The following is a 16,625-nucleotide window of genomic DNA, read 5'->3' as shown; positions in this document are numbered from 1 at the left end:
GGGGGGAGCGCTCGAGTCGCGATAGTCGCGAGGGGGTGGGGGAGGGGGGGAGGAGGAGGAGGAGGAAAAAAAAAAAAAAAAACGGGGGAGGGGGGAAGGGAAGGGGTGGGGGAGGGGAGGCCGCACGTGACGCCGCTGTTTGGCCCCGTGACCGGACCCGCCAAAAAAAAAAAAAAAGAGGAAAAAAAACCCAAAAAAAAGGAAAAAAAAAAAAAAAAACAAACCCCAAAAATTCCCAAATCCCCTCCCCCCCCTTTCCCTTCCCCCCCTTTCCCTTCCCCTCCCCCCCCCAAAATTTTTTTTTCTCCCTTCCCCCCCCTTTTTTTCCCTTCCCCCTCCCCCACCCCTCCGCTTTTTAAAGATTTTTAATTCATTTTTAAATTTTTTTAAATTTTTAATTTTTAAAACCTCCCCCACCCCCACCCCCCCCTCCCCGGGTAAATCGTAGCGAGGCCGCCCCTCCCCCACTATCGCGACAGCCCCGCCCCTATCGCGACAGAGCCTCCCCTCCCCTCCCCTCCCCCCCCCTCCATGGACATGTTGGACCCCGGGCTGGACTCGGCCGCTGGCTCCGCCCCCAGGTGAGGGGGAGGGGGGGAGGGGGGAGGGGACCCCAAATTTGGGGGGGGGGGAGGGGGGGAGGGGACCCCAAAAATAGGGGGGGAGGGGGAGCCCAAAATTGGGGGGGAGGGGCCCCAAAACTGGGGGGAGGGGGAGGGAAAATCGGGGGGGGGAATGGGGGAGGGGCCCCAAAATTGGGGGAGGGGGAGCCAAAATTTGAGGTGGGGGAGGGGAAAGAGGGACCCCCAAATTAGGGGGGGAGGGGTCTCGAAATTTGGGGAGGGGGAGGGAAAACTGGGGGGGAGGGGGAGCCAAAAATTGGGGGAGGGGGAGCCCAAAATGGGGGGGGGGGGGTGGGCCTAAAATTGGGGGGGGGAGGAGCCCAAAATTGGGGGGAGAGGGGCCCCAAAATTGGGGGAGGGGAAGCCAAAAATGTGGGGGAGGGGGAGCCCAAAATGGGGGGGGATGGGCCTAAAATTGGGGGAGGGGTCAAGGGAGGAGAGACCCCAAAAAATTTGGGGGGGATTTGGGGAAAGGGGAACCCCAAATTTGGTGGGGGGGAAGGGGGGTAAAGGGAGCCCAAAAATTGGGGGAGGGGTCCCCAAAAAAAGGGTCCCGAAATGTGTGGGGGGGACCCCAAAAATTGGGGGAGGGGTCCCAAAATGGGGGGGAAAATGGACCCCAAAATTGGGGGAGGGGTCCCAAAAAATTGTGGGGGAGGGGTCCCCAAAAACGGTCCCAAAATGGAGGGGGGGACCCCAAAATTTGCAGGGAAGGGACCCCAAAAATTGGGGGGAAGGGTCCCCAAAAAAGGGTCCCAAAGTGGAGGGGGGGGCACCCCAAAATTTGGGTACGAAAGGGGAAAAGTGACCTCAACAATTGGGGGGAGGGATCCCAAAAATGGGGGGAAAAGGGACCCCAAAATTGGGGGATGAGACCCCAAAAATTGTGGGGAAGGGTCCCCAAAAAAGGGTCCCAAAATTTGGAGGGAGGGGTCCCCAAAAATTGGGGGGAGGGGTCCCAAAATGGGGGGGAAAAGGGACCCTAAAATTGGGGGAGGGGTCCCCAAAAAAAGGTCCCAAAATGGAGGGGGGGACCCCAAAATTTGGAGGGAGGGGTCCCCAAAATTGGGGGGAGGGGTCCCAAAAATTGGGGGGAGGGGTCCCCAAAAAGGGTCCCAAAATTGGGGGGATGAGACCCCAAAAATTGAGGGGAGAGGTCCCAAAAAAAGGGCCCCAAAATGGAGGGGGGGGACACCCCAAAATTTGGGTGGGGAGGGGGAAAAGTGACCCCAAAAATTGGGGGGAGGGGTCCCAACATTGGGGGGGGGTTCCCCAAAAAAGGGTCCCAAAATTTGGAGGGAGGGGTCCCAAAATGGGGGGGAAAAGGGACCCCAAAATTGAGGGAGGGGTCCCAAAAATTGTGGGGAAGGGTCCCAAAAAAAGGGTCCCAAAATGGAGGGGGGGACCCCAAAATTTGGAGGGAGGGGTCCCCAAAATTGGGGAAGGGTCCCCAAAAAAAGGGTCCCAAAGTGGAGGGGGGGACCCCAAAAATTTTGGGGGGGGGTCCCCAAATTTGTGTCCGCGGCCCAGCCAGGAGAAGGCGCAGGAGAGCGAGGAGGGAGCGGAGCTGCGCGAGGGTGAGGGCAGCGCGGGATTGGGGCAAATTCCCGGGATTTTGGGCAATTTCGGGGAAAATTTGAATTTTTGGGGGGAATTCCCCAAATTTTGGGGCATTTCGGGGGGAGTTTTGGGGAAAAAATTTGAATTTTTGGGGAATTTTGGGAAAAAATTTGAATTTTTGGGGGATTTTGGGGGGAGTTTTGGGGAAAAAATTTGAAATTTTGGGGGGAGTTTTGGGGAAAAAATTTGAATTTTGGGGGGATTTTTTGGGGGAGGATTTGGAATTTTTGGGGGATTTTTTGGGGGATTCGTGAATTTTTGGGGGGATTTGGGGAGAATTTTGGGGAAATTCCTGAAATTTTGGGGAATTTGGGGTGGATTTGGGGGGATTTTTTGCAGAAATTTTGAATTTTGGGGGGATTTGGGGTGAATTTTGGGGGATTTGGGGGATTTTGTGGGAATTTTTGGGGGGATTTTTGGGGGGATTTTGGGGGAAATTCCTGAAATTTTGGGGGAATTTTGGGGGGATTTTGGGGGGATTTTTGAATTTTGGAAGATTTTGGGGGGGAATTCCTGAATTTTTGGGGGATTTTTTGCAGAAATTTTGAATTTTTGGGGAATTTTGGGGGGAATTCTGGGGAAATTCCTGGAATTTTGGGGAATTTGGGGTGGATTTGGGGGATTTTGGGGATGGATTTTGAGGGAATTCCCGAATTTTTGAGGCTTTTTGGATTTTTTGACATTTCGTCCCCCAGGTGTGGGAATATTTTGAATATTTTTAGGGTTTTTTGGGATATTTTTGGGGTAATTTTGGGATATTTTGGGGATATTTTGGATGATGTTTTGAGGATATTTTTGGGAATATTTTTAGGGGTTTTTGGGGGATTTTTGGGGATAATTTCAGGGATAATTTCAGGATATTTTTGGGATAATTTTGGGATATTTTGGGGATAATTTCAGGATATTTTCAGGATATTTTGGGGATAATTTCAGGATAATTTCGGGATATTTTTGGGATATTTTGGGGATCGTTTTGGGGATATTTTTGGGATATTTTTGGGGAATTTGGGGAATAATTTCAGGATATTTTGGGGATAATTTTGGGGATATTTTGGGGATAATTTGGGGATAATTTTGGAATATTTTCGGGATATTTTGGGGAATATTTTGGGGATAAATTTGGAATATTTTCGGGATGTTTTTGGGATATTTTGGGGATATTTTGGGGATAATTTTGGGATATTTTCAGGATATTTTTGGGATAATTTCGGGATATTTAGGGGATAGTTTTGGGATATTTTCGGGATATTTTGGGGATATTTCGGGGATATTTTGGGATATTTTGAGGACATTTTTGGGATATTTTGGGGACGTTTTTGGGACTATTTTGGGCTGTTTCTCCCCCCAGGTGAGGTCCCTCCAGGTGAGGGAATAATTTGAATATTTTAGGATATTTTGGGGATATTTTGAGGATATTTTTTTGGGATATTTTGGGGATAATTTCGGGATATTTTTGGGAATATTTTGGGGATAATTTCGGGATATTTTTGGGAATATTTTGGGGATATTTTTGGCATAATTTTCAGGGTATTTTTGGCATAATTTTCAGGATATTTTGGGGTAATTTTGGGTATTTTACCCCTCCAGGTGAGGCCCCTCCAGGTGAGGGAATAATTTGAATATTTTAGGATATTTTGGGGATATTTTGGGATATTTTCAGGATATTTTAAATATAATTTCGGGATAATTTTGGAGATATTTTGGGGAAGTTTTGGGGATGTTTTGGGAATATTTTGGGGATATTTTTGGGATATTTTTGGGGATATTTTCAGGATAATTTCAGGATATTTTGGGGATATTTTGGGGATGTTTTGGGGATAATTTTGGGGATAATTTCAGGATATTTTTGGGACGTTTTTGGGACTATTTTGGGCTGTTTCCCCCGCCAGGTGAGGCCCCTCCAGGTGAGGGAATAATTTGAATATTTTAGGATATTTTGGGGATATTTTCAGGATATTTTAAAGATAATTTCGGGATAATTTTGGAGATATTTTGGGGATGTTTTGGGATAATTTCGGGATATTTTGGGGGATATTTTGGGGATATTTTTGGGGATATTTTCAGGATAATTTCAGGATATTTTGGGGATATTTTTGGGGATATTTTCAGGATATTTTGAGGATATTTTGGGGATAATTTTGGGGATATTTGGGGATATTTTGAGGACATTTTGGGGATATTTTGGGGACGTTTTTGGGACTATTTTGGGCTGTTTCCCCCGCCAGGTGAGGCCCCTCCAGGTGAGGGCTCGGTGGCCGTGCCCGGCGCCCCCGCGGGGTTTCCCGAGCCGGGGCTGCAGGGGCTGCAGGGGCTCCAGTGCCACTTCCGGAGCGACACCAACGGCGGCCAGGTACCCTGGGGGGGGGAGGGGAGCACACCTGGGCACAGCTGGGCACACCTGGGCACAGCTGGAGGGGGGGAAATGGGGAAACCCGGCGAAAACTGGGAGAAAATCGGTGGAAATTTGGGGATTTGGGGACACCTGGGGCACACCTGGGCACATCTGGGGCACAGCTGGGGCACACCTGGGCACACCTGGGGGGCAGAGACCCCTCCCCATGCCCCACCCTGGGCACCTTCCAGGTGTGCCCAGGTGTGCCCAGGTGAGGCTCCCTGCCCGCCCAGGTGCCCCCAGGGGTGCCCAGGTGTGGTTTGGGGGTGCCCAGGTGTGTCCAGGTGTGGTTTGGGGGTGCCCAGGTGCCCCCAGGTGTTCCCAGGTGTGGTTTGGGGCTGCCCAGGTGCATTTAGGGGTGCCCGGGTGTGGTTTTGGGGTTCCCCAGGTGTATTTAGGGGTGCCCCCAGGTGTCCCCAGGTGTGGTTTTGGGGTGCCCCAGGTGTATTTAGGTGTCCCTAGGTGTCCCCAGGTGTATTTAGGGGCACCCAGATGTCCCCAGGTGTATTTAGGGGTGCCCAGGTGTGGTTTGGGGCTGCCCAGGTGTCCCCAGTTGTGCCCAGGTGCATTTTGGGGTGCCCAGGTGTGGTTTGGGTGCCCCCAGGTGCCCCCAGGTGCAGTTTTGGGGTGCCCCAGGTGTCCCCAGGTGTGGTTTTGGGTGCCCCAGGTGGCCCCAGGTGTCCCCAGGTGCATTTTGGGGTGCCCAGGTGTGGTTTGGGTGCCCCCAGGTGCCGTTTGGGGTGCCCCAGGTGTCCCCAGGTGTATTTAGGTGTCCCCAGGTGTCCCCAGGTGTGGTTTGGGTGCCCCCAGGTGCCCCCAGGTGCAGTTTGGGGTGTCCCCAGGTGCAGTTTGGGGTGCCCAGGTGCAGTTTTGGGGTGCCCCAGGTGCCCCCAGGTGTATTCAGGTGTCCCCAGGTGTCCCCAGGTGCCCCCAGGTGCAGTTTTGGGGTGTCCCCAGGTGCCCCCAGGTGTATTTAGGTGTCCCCAGGTGTATTTAGGGGTGCCCAGGTGCCCCCAGGTGTATTCAGGTGTCCCCAGGTGCCCCCAGGTGTGTTTGGGGTGCCCGGTGACGCCGCCCCTCCCCCGCAGGTGACGTACCGCGTGGTCCAGGTGAGCGAGGCCGCCCTCGATGGCGCCGAGGCCGCGGTCGCCGTCCCCACCTTCAGCGCGGGGAGCGCCCAGGTGAGAGCGGGGACACCTGGGGGGCTCAGGTGGGGTCTGGGGGGGCTCAGGTGGGGTTTGGGGACACCTGGGGGGCTCAGGTGGGGCTCAGGTGGGGTCTGGGGGGGCTCAGGTGGGGTTTGGGGACACCTGGGGGGGTTTGGGGGGGCTCAGGTGGGGTCTGGGGACACCTGGGATGGGTCTGGGGGGGCTCCAGGTGGGGCTCAGGTGGGGTTTGGGGGGGCTCAGGTGGGGTTGGGGGGGCTCAGGTGGGGTTTGGGGACACCTGGGACGGAACTGGGGGGCTCAGGTGGGGCTCAGGTGGGGTCTGGGGACACCTGGGCAGGTCCAGGTGGGGTTTGGGGGGATCCAAGTGGGGTTTGGGGGGCTCAGGTGGGGGTTGGGGGGTACCTGGGGGGGGTTTTGGGATCTCAGGTGGGTTCCAGGTGGGTCCCAGGTGGGTTCTCAGGTGGGTTTGGGGGCTTCCAGGTGGGTTTGGGGATGTTTGAGATTGGGGATCCAGGTGGGTTCCAGGTGGGATTTGGGGATGTCAGGTGGATTTTGGGGTTTCTCAGGTGGGTTCCAGGTGGATTTTGGGGTTTCTCAGGTGGGTTCCAGGTGGGTTCCAGGTGGATTTTGGGGTATTTCAGGTGGGATCTCAGGTGGGTATGGCCAGTTCCAGGTGGGCTCTTAGGTGGGATCTCAGATGGATTTTGGGGTTTCTCAGGTGGGTTCCAGGTGGGATTTGGGGGATCTCAGGTGGATTTTGGGGTTTCTCAGGTGGGATCTCAGGTGGATTTTGGGGATCTCAGGTGGGTTCCAGGTGGATTTGGGGATTTTGGAGATTGGGGATCCAGGTGGGGTTTGGGGGATCTCAGGTGGGATCTCAGGGGGGTTCTCAGGTGAGATCTCAGGTGGATTTTGGGGGATCTCAGGTGAGATCTCAGGTGGATTTTGGGGGATCTCAGGTGGGATCTCAGGTGGGTTTGGGCTATCTCAGGTGGATTTTGGGGGATCTCAGGTGGGTTTGGGGTATCTCAGGTGGATTTTGGGGTATCTCAGGTGGGTTCCAGGTGCCTTCTCAGGTGGGTTCTCAGATGGGTTTTGGGGTATCTCAGGTGGGTTCTCAGGTGGGTTCGGGTCTCTCAGGTGGATTTTGGGGTCTCTCAGGTGGGTTCTTAAGTGGGTTTGGGTCTTTCAGGTGGGTTCCAGGTGGGTTCAGGATCTCAGGTGGGTTTGGGTTTCTCAGGTGGGTTCCAGGTGGATTTTGGGGGATCTCAGGTGGGTTTGGGATCTCAGGTGGGTTCTTGAATGGATTTTGGGGTTTCTCAGGTGGGTTCCCGGTGGATTTTGGGGTTTCTCAGGTGGGTTCTGGGGTGGATTTTGGGGTTTCTCAGGTGGGTTTGGGTTTCTCAGGTGGGATCCAGGTGGGTTCCAGGTGGATTTTGGGGTTTCTCAGGTGGGTTCCAGGTGGGTTCTGGGGTGGATTTTGGGGATCTCAGGTGGGTTTGGGGTATCTCAGGTGGGTTCCAGGTGGGTTCCAGGTGGATTTTGGGGATCTCAGGTGGGTTTGGGTTTCTCAGGTGGGTTCCAGGTGGGTTCTGGGGTGGATTTGGGGGATCTCAGGTGGGTTTGGGTTTCTCAGGTGGGTTCCAGGTGGGTTCTGGGGTGGATTTTGGGGATCTCAGGTGGGTTTGGGGTATCTCAGGTGGGTTCCAGGTGGGTTCCAGGTGGATTTTGGGGATCTCAGGTGGGTTTGGGTTTCTCAGGTGGGTTCCAGGTGGGTTCTGGGGTGGATTTGGGGGATCTCAGGTGGGTTTGGGTTTCTCAGGTGGGATCCAGGTGGGTTCCAGGTGGATTTTGGGGTTTCTCAGGTGGGTTCTTGGATGGATTTTGGGGTTCTCAGGTGGGTTCCAGGTGGGTTCTGGGGTGGATTTTGGGGTTTCTCAGGTGGGTTTGGGGTATCTCAGGTGGGATCTCAGGTGGGTTTGGGTCTCTCAGGTGGGTTCCAGGTGGGTTCTCAGGTGGGTTCCAGGTGGGTTCTCAGGTGGATTTTGGGGGTTCTCAGGTAGGTTCCAGGTGGGTTCCAGGTGGATTTTGGGGATCTCAGGTGGGTTTGGGTTTCTCAGGTGGGTTCCAGGTGGATTTTGGGGTTTCTCAGGTGGGATCCAGGTGGGTTCTGGGTGGATTTTGGGGTTTCTCAGGTGGGCTCTGGGTCCCTGGCCCCGCCCAGCTCACCTGAGCCCCCTCCCCTCCCCTCCCCTCCCCTCCCCCCCCAGGTGCTCCAGGGCCCCTTCAGCAACGGCGGCGGGGGCGGGGCCAGCCCGGGCAGCGAGGGCGGGGCCGAGAGACTCACCTGGGGGGGGGAGGGGACCCTGCTGCAGGCAGAGACCACCCTGGCACCGGCCACAGGTACCTGGGCACACCTGGGGGCGCCAAAATGGGGAAAATCGGTGAAAACTGGGGGAAAATCGGGGAAAATTGGGGGAAAATCGGTGAAAATTGGAGAATTTGGGGGCACCAAAATGGGGGAAATCGGTGAAAATTGGGGGAAAATCGGTGAAAATTGGAGAATTTGGGGGCACCTGGGGACAGATGGGGGCACCTGGGGAGGAGCTGGGCACACCTGAGGACACATAAAATGCACCTGGGCACACCTGGGGGGCACAAACCCCACACCTGGGCACAGCTGGGGCCACCAAAATGGGGAAAATCAGTGAAAATTCGGGGAAATTTTGGAGAGTTTGAGGGCACCTGGGCACACCTGGGGGCACCTAAAATGCACCTGGGCACACCTGGGCACAGCTGGGGTTGGAAATGTCACACCTGGGCACACCTGAGGATGGCAAAGGCCACACCTGGGCACATCTGGGGACCCTTGGGCGCACCTGGGGGGCACAAACCCCACACCTGGGCACACCTGGGGGCACCTGGGCACACCTGGGAGAAAGAAATCACACCTGGGCACACCTGGGGGGGGTACCTGGGCACACCTGAGGATGGCAAAGCCCAAATCTGGGTACATCTGGGGGCACCTGGGGTTGGAAATGTCACACCTGGGCACACCTGGGGACACCAAAATGGGGGAAAATCGGTGAAAATTTGAGAATTTGGGGACACCTGGGTACAGCTGGGGGCACCTGGGGGGGACCTGGGCACAGCTGAGAGTGGCAAAGGGCACACCTGGGCACACCTGGGGCTGGAAATGTCACACCTGGGCACAGCTGGGGGCACCTGGGGCACACCTGGGGGAAGGAAATCAAACCAGGGCACACCTGGGGCACACCTGGGGGGCACAAACCGCACACCTGGGCACACCTGGGCACACCTGGGGATGGCAAACTCCACACCTGGGCACACCTGGAGGACACCTGGGGTTGGAAATGGCACACCTGGGCACACCTGGGCACACCTGGGCTGGGTTCCTCGGCCCCGTGGTGCCCCCAGGTGTGTCCCAGGTGTGTCTCAGGTGTCCCCAGGTGTGCCCAGGTGTCCCCAGGTGTCCCCAGGTGCCCCGGTCTCACCTGTCCCCTCCCCCAGGCCAGTTCTATGTGATGATGACGCCTCCGGAGGTGCTGCAGGGAGGGGGAGGGGCCCCGCGAGGCCTCGCCCCCCACGGCCACGCCCACGGCCACGGCCACGCCTACTCGCCGTGAGTGACAGCTGGGGGCACCGAAACGGGGAGAATCTGCGGGGATTTGGGGGTTCTGGGGGGAAAATTGGGGATTTGGGGGCACCTGGGGGCACCTGAGGAGTACCTGGGGATACCTGGGGACACCTGGGGGGTACCTGGGCACATTTGGGAGGGGATGAATAAAAACCATGGGGGGAAATTTGGGTGAAAAATGGGGATTTTGGAGGGGCTGGAGTTACCTGGGCACACCTGGGGGCACAGAAATGGGGAAAATTGGGAAAATCGATGGAAATTTGGGGGTTTTGGAGGGAAAATTGGGGATTGGGGCGCACCTGGGCACACCTGGGCACACCTGGGGGCACCTGGGGGCACCTGGGCACACCTGGGGTGGGATTCCCTTTACCTGGGCACAGCTGGGGGAGGTTTGGGCACACCTGGGGCACAGCTGGGCCGATCCAGGGCCCCCCCTGTGCCCACCTGTGCCCCCCCTGTGCCCCCCCTGTGCCCCCCTGTGCCCACCTGTGCCCACCTGTGCCCACCTGTGCCCCCCTGTGCCCCCCCTGTGCCCACCTGTGCCCCCCTGTGCCCACCTGTGCCCACCTGTGCCCACCTGTGCCCCCCTGTGCCCCCTGTGCCCACCTGTGCCCCCCCTGTGCCCCCCCTGTGCCCCCCTGTGCCCACCTGTGCCCACCTGTGCCCACCTGTGCCCACCTGTGCCCGCAGGAAGCTGGAGGGGCCCCGGGTGCCGCGGGACGAGCGACGGCGAGCGCAGCACAACGAGGGTGAGGGGACACCTGGGGACACCTGGGGATACCTGGGGACACCTGGGGACACACCTGGGGACACACCTGGGGACACACCTGGGGACACCTGGGGACACCTGGGCACACCTGGGGACACACCTGGGGACACACCTGGGGACACATGGGGACACCTGGGGGTACCTGGGGGTACCTGGGGACACACCTGGGGGACACACCTGGGGACACACCCGGGGACAGCTGGGGACACCTGGGGACACCTGGGGATACCTGGGGACACACCTGGGGACACACCTGGGGATACCTGGGGACACACCTGGACACACCTGGGGATACCTGGGACACACCTGAGACCCCCCCTGGGGACACCTGGGGGCACCTGGGGACACCTGGGGACACCTGGGTGGCTCCAGACTCACCTGGGCTGAGCCAAGATCCCCAAATGTCCCCAAATCTCCCAAACTTTCCCCATTTTTTCCCCATTTTTTGGCCGTTTTTTCCCCATTTTCTGCCCGAATTTTCGAGTTTTCTCCATTTTTTCCCATTTTTTCCCACAATGGCCCAAATTTGCCTCAATTTTCCCCATTTTTTCCCCATTTCTCGCCCAGTTTCCACCCTTTTTTTTTTGGTTTTCCCAATTTTCCCCCCATTTTTTTGGTTTTCCCCATTTTTCCCCATTTTCCCCAGTTTTCCCATTTTTTCCCCAATTTTCACCCCCTTTTTTCCCATTTTTCTCAATTTTCCCCATTTCTGCCATTTTTTGGCCATTTCTCACCTGATTTTCTTCCCATTTTTCCTCCATTTCTCACTCAATTTCCACCCAATTTTTTTGTTTTCCCCATTTTCCCCCATTTTTCCCCATTTTTTCCTAATTTCCCCCATTTTTCCCCATTTCTTGCCCAATTTCCACCCCATTATTTGTTTTTCCCATTTTTCCCCCATTTTTCTCTATTTTCCCCAATTTCCCCCCATTTTTTCCCATTTTTCCCCCATTTCTCACCCAATTTTCACCTTTTTTTTTGTTTTCCCCATTTTCCCTTATTTTTCCTGATTTTTTTCCCATTTCCCCCCATTTTTTTCCCATTTCTTGGCCATTTTTTGCCCAATTTTCACCCAATTTATTTTGGTTTTTTCCCCTTTTTCCCCCATTTTCCCCCCAATGTCCCGAACCAAAATTTCCCCAATTTTTTCCCATTTTTGCCCGATTTTCACCCAATTTTTTTGTTTGTTTTTCCCCATTTTTCCCCCATTTCTCGGCCGTTTCTCACCCAATTTTCACCCAATTTTTCTGTTCTTGTTTTTCCCCATTTTTCCAATTTTTTCCCTTTTTTTTCCCTTTTTTTTCCCATTTTTTCCTTTTTGTCCCCATTTCTTGGCCATTTCTCACCCGATTTTCACCCAATTTTGTTGTTTTTCCCTATTTTTTTCCCATTTTTCCCCATTTTTCCCTTTTTTTTCCCATTTCTCGCCCGTTTCTCACCCCATTTTCACCCAATTTTTTGTTGTTGTTTTTCCCCATTTTTTCCATTTTTTTCCCATTTTTTTCCCATTTTCGCCCATTTCTCGGCCATTTCTCACCCGATTTTCACCCAATTTTTGTTGTTGTTTTTCCCCATTTTTTCCCCATTTTTTTCCCTTTTCTCGCCCGTTTCTCACCCAATTTTTTGTTGCTGTTTTCCCCCATTTTTCCCATTTTTCCCCATTTTTTCTCCCATTTCTCGGCCGTTTCTCACCCAATTTTCACCCAATTTTTTTGTTGGTTTTTTTCCCCATTTTTCCCCATTTTTTTCCCATTTCTCAACCATTTCTCACCCCATTTTCACCCAATTTTTTGTTGTTGTTTTTCCCCATTTTTTCCATTTTTTTCCCATTTTTTTCCCATTTTCGCCCATTTCTCGGCCGTTTCTCACCCAATTTTCACCCAATTTTTTTGTTTGTTTTTCCCCATTTTTCCCCCATTTCTCGGCCGTTTCTCACCCGATTTTCACCCAATTTTTGTTGTTGTTTTTCCCCATTTTTTCCCCATTTTTTCCTATTTTTTTCCCTTTTCTCGCCCGTTTCTCACCCAATTTTTTGTTGCTGTTTTCCCCCATTTTTCCCATTTTTTCCCCATTTTTTCTCCCATTTCTCGGCCGTTTCTCACCCAATTTTCACCCAATTTTTTTGTTGGTTTTTTTCCCCATTTTCCCCCCATTTTTTCTCCCATTTCTCAACCATTTCTCACCCCATTTTCACCCAATTTTTTTTTATTTTTTTCCCCATTTTCCCCCCATTTCTCGCCCGTTTCTCACCTGATTTTCACCCAATTTTTTTGTTTGTTTTTCCCCATTTTCCCCCCATTTCTCGCCCGTTTCTCACCCGATTTTCACCCATTTTTTTTTATTTTTCTCCCCATTTTTTCCCCGTTTTTCCCGATTTCCCCCTTTTTGGCCCCAAACCCGCAGTGGAGCGGCGGCGCCGGGACAAGATCAACAATTGGATCGTGCAGCTCTCCAAGATCATCCCCGACTGCGGCGCCGACAGCGGCAAATCCGGGGCGGTGAGCGGGAATTGGGGCAAATCCCGGGGATTTCGGGAAAATCGGGGATTTGGGGCAAAGTCTGGGAGATTTTGAGGGGAATTTGGGGGAAAATTTGGGATTTCGAGGGGAGACGAGAAGAGAAAATCGGGGAATTTTTGCTTTGAAATTTAGAGTGGAATTTGGGGAAAATTGAGGGAAATTTTGGGGCATTTGGGGGATTTTGAGAAGATTTTTTTTTGGGTAAAATCACATTTTTTTGGAAATTTAGGGAGGAATTTTCAGGATTTTTGGGGGAGATTTGGGGGATTTTGAGGGGATTTTTTTGGGAAAATTGGAGCGATTTAAGGGGGAAATTTGGGATTTTGGGGGGAAATTTGGGGGATTATGGGGAGATTTTTTTGGGAAAATTGGGGATTTTGGGGGTATTTGAGGATTTTGGCAAAATTGGCATTTGGGGGGGATTTTTGGGGAAAGTTTGGGGATTTTGGGGTGAATTTGGAGGATTTTGGGGGTAAAAATGGGGGATTTAGGGGGGGCTTGGGGGGATTTTGAAGGGAAATTTGGGGTGGAGAATTTTGGGGGAAATTGGGGGATTTGAGGAGAATTTGGGAGATTTTTGAGGGGATTTCGAGGGGATTTTGGGGGTCCCAAGTTAATTTTAGGGGTCCCAGGATAATTTTTGGGGGTCCCAGCTGAATTTTGGTCGTCCCAGTTTAATTTTGGGTGGTCCCGGGTGGATTTTGAGTGGCTCCAGGCAGATTTTGGGTGTCCCAGGGCAATTTTTGGGAGCCCCCAGCTCATTTTGGGGGTCCCAGGGTAAATTCTGAGGGATCCCAGTTGGATTTTGGGGGATCCCAGCTGAATTTTGGGGGGGTTTGGGGCAATTTTGGGTTGTCCCACGTGGATTTTAGGTGGGCCCAGGTGGATCCGGGGGGGTCCCGGGTTAATTTTGGGGGTCCGGGTTTAATTTGGGCCGGGGTCCGGCAGAGCAAGGGCGGGATCCTGTCCAAGGCCTGCGATTACGTGCGGGAGCTGCGCCAGAGCAACCAACGCCTGCAGGAAACCTTCAAAGAGGCCGAGCGCCTGCAGATGGACAACGACCTATTGCGACAGCAGGTGCGCCCGGCCTGTCGCGACATGGCCCCGCCCCGAAAAACCCCGAAATCGCCCCAAAAAACCCCGAAATCGCCGCGAAAATCGGCCCCAAAAAAAGCCCAAAAATCGCCGCGAAAATCGGTCTGGAAATGGCGGTGGGGCGGGGTGAACGGGGAGGCCACGCCCACCGGGGGCGGGGCTTTGTCCTTATATGGGTGTGGGGCACGCCCCTGCTGAGCGCGGGGTTCCCACGGGGGTTCATTGATAAAAATGGGGAGGGGATTTTGGGGGGAAATTTGGGGATTTTGAGGAGAAAAATGGAAAATTTTGGGGGAATTTGGGGAATTTTGGGGGGGGGAATTTAGGTGGAAATTTGTGGGATTTTGGGAGGGGAAATTGGGAAATTTTGGGCGGAGTTTGGGGAATTTTGGGGGAATTTGAGGGGATTTTGAGGAAAAAATGGGGAGATTTGGGGAGAAATTTGGGTTTTTTGGTGTGAATTTTGGGGGAAATTTGGGGGATTTTGAGGGGAAAATTTTTGATTTTGGGGGAAATTTGGGGATTTTGAAGGGAATTTGAGGATTTTGATGGGAAAATTGAGAGATTTTGGGAAAAATTTTTTGGGGTTTTGGGGGAAATTAGGGGTTTTGGGTGGTTCTGGTGAAACTTTTGGATTTTGGGGAAAAATTGGGGGGAATTTGGGGAAAATTGGGGGGTTTGGGGGGAAATTTTAGGTGGCAAATGGGTGCTAAAAATGGGAATTTTTGGGTTAAAATTGTGTGGAAAGAAGGTGCTAAAAATGGGAATTTTGGGATGAAATGGTGGGGGGAAACAAGGTGCTAAAAATGGGAACAAGGTGCTAAAAAAGGAAAATTTTGGGTTAAAATCGTGGGGAAAGAAGGTGCTAAAAATGGTAATTTTGGGTTAAAATCGTAGGGGGAAAAAGGGGCTAAAAGTGGGAAAAAAGGTGCTAAAAAAGGGAATTTTTGGGTTTAAATCATGGGGAAAAAAGCGGCTAAAAATGGGAATTTTGGGATAAAATGGTGAGAGAAAAAAGGTGCTAAAAATGGGAATTTTGGGTTAAAATGGTGGGGAAAAAGGGGCTAAAAATGGGGAAAAAGGTGCTAAAAATGGAAAAAAGCGGCTAAAAAGGGGGATTTTTGGGTTAAAATTGTGGGGAAAAAAGGTGCTAAAAATGGGAATTTTGGGTTAAAATCGTGGGGGAAAAAAGTGCTAAAAATGGGAAAAAAGGTGCTAAAAATGGGAATTTTTGGGTGAAAATGGTGGGGGGAAAAAGGTGCTAAAGAAGGTGCTAAAAACGGGAATTTTGGGGTTGAAATTGTGGGGAAAAGGTGCTAAAAAGGGGAATTTGGGGTGAAAATCATGAGGGAAAAAAGTGCTAAAAATGGGAAAAAAGGTGCTAAAAATGGGAAAAAAGGTGCTAAAAAAGTGGATTTTGGGTGAAAATCATGGGGGAAAAATGTGCTAAAAATGGGAATTTTGGGATAAAATGGTGGGGGGAAAAAAGATGCTAAAAAAGGGGATTTTGGGTGAAAATCATGAGGGAAAAATGTGCTAAAAATGGGAATTTTTGGGTGAAAATCGTGGAGAAAAAAAGGTGCTAAAAAAGGGAACTCTGGGTTAAAATTGTGGGGGAAAAAAGTGCTAAAAATGGGAAAAAAGGTGCTAAAAATGGGAATTTTTGGGTGAAAATGGTGGGGGAAAAAGGTGCTAAAGAAGGTGCTAAAAATGGGAATTTTGGGGTTGAAATTGTGGGGAAAAGGTGCTAAAAATGGGAATTTTGGGTGAAAATCATGAGGGGAAAAAAGTGCTAAAAATGGGAAAAAAGGTGCTAAAAATGGGAAAAAAGTGCTAAAAATGGGAATTTTGGGATAAAATGGTGGGGGGAAAAAAGATGCTAAAAACGGGGATTTTGGGTGAAAATCATGAGGGAAAAAAGTGCTAAAAATGGGAATTTTGGGTTAAAATCGGGGGGGAAAAAGGTGCTAAAAATGGGGAAAAAGGTGCTAAAAAAGGGAATTTTGGGTGAAAATGGTGGGGAAAAAAAGGTGCTAAAAAAGGGAATTTTTGGGTAAAAATCGTAGGGGGAAAAAGGTGCTAAAAAAGGGCAGAAATGTGCTGAAAAAAGTGAATTTTGGGTGTTTTTGGGCAGGTGGAGGAGCTGAAGAGCGAGAACGCCGTGCTCAGGGCGCAGCTGCAGCAGCGGGGCCTGGACGGGACCCCCGAGGGGACCCCGCAGTGACCCCGCCCCCGGCCCCGCCCCCCCGGCCCCGCCCACAGCCCCGGCCCCGCCCACAGCCCCGCCCACAGCCCCCCCCGCCGTTTGTAATTACCGTGATTGTAATTAATTCATTCATTAATTGGGTCGTTCGTTTGTTAATTAATTGTGGAGGGAGGGGGGGGGGGTTGAAGAAGGGGAAAAATGGAAAAAAATGGGGGAAAAACCCCAAATTTGGGGAATTTTGGGATGTTTGGTGAGGGGAAAAATCATTTAAAAAAACCCAAAAAAGCCAAAAAATCACCCCAAAAAAATTAAAAAAAAAAAAAAAAGAGAGAAAAAAAGGTGGAAACCCCCAAATTTGGGGAATTTTTGGTTGTTTGGAGAAGAAAAAAAAAGGAAAAAAAAATAGGAGAAAACCCCAAAATTTGGGGAATTTTGGGATGTTCGGTGAGGGGAAAAATCATTTAAAAAACCCCAAAAAAGCCAAAAAATCACCCAAAAAAATTAAAAAAAAAAAAGAGAGAAAAAAAGGTGGAAAACCCCAAATTTGGGGAATTTTTGGTTGTTTGGATAAGAA

General features: G+C 51.9%; 1 protein-coding gene across 1 annotated transcript; it reads left to right on the top strand.

Moving 5' to 3' along the window:
- Positions 1–500: 500 nt before the first annotated feature.
- On the top strand, positions 501–16,191 carry USF2 (upstream transcription factor 2, c-fos interacting). Its single transcript, XM_066570718.1, has 10 exons — positions 501–581; positions 2,154–2,200; positions 4,469–4,593; positions 5,724–5,816; positions 8,075–8,207; positions 9,336–9,447; positions 10,153–10,211; positions 12,635–12,729; positions 13,699–13,827; positions 15,980–16,191. The coding sequence occupies exons 1-10, from the start codon at positions 532–534 to the stop codon at positions 16,067–16,069; spliced, it is 933 nt and encodes a 310-aa protein (XP_066426815.1). The 5' UTR covers positions 501–531; the 3' UTR covers positions 16,070–16,191.
- Positions 16,192–16,625: the final 434 nt, after the last annotated feature.

This window comes from Molothrus aeneus, unplaced genomic scaffold (assembly GCF_037042795.1).
Source record: "Molothrus aeneus isolate 106 unplaced genomic scaffold, BPBGC_Maene_1.0 scaffold_30, whole genome shotgun sequence".
NCBI lineage: Eukaryota > Metazoa > Chordata > Aves > Passeriformes > Icteridae > Molothrus > Molothrus aeneus.
The sequence above is the reverse complement of the archived record's forward strand: the minus strand, read 5'-3'. Positions and strand labels throughout refer to the sequence as shown.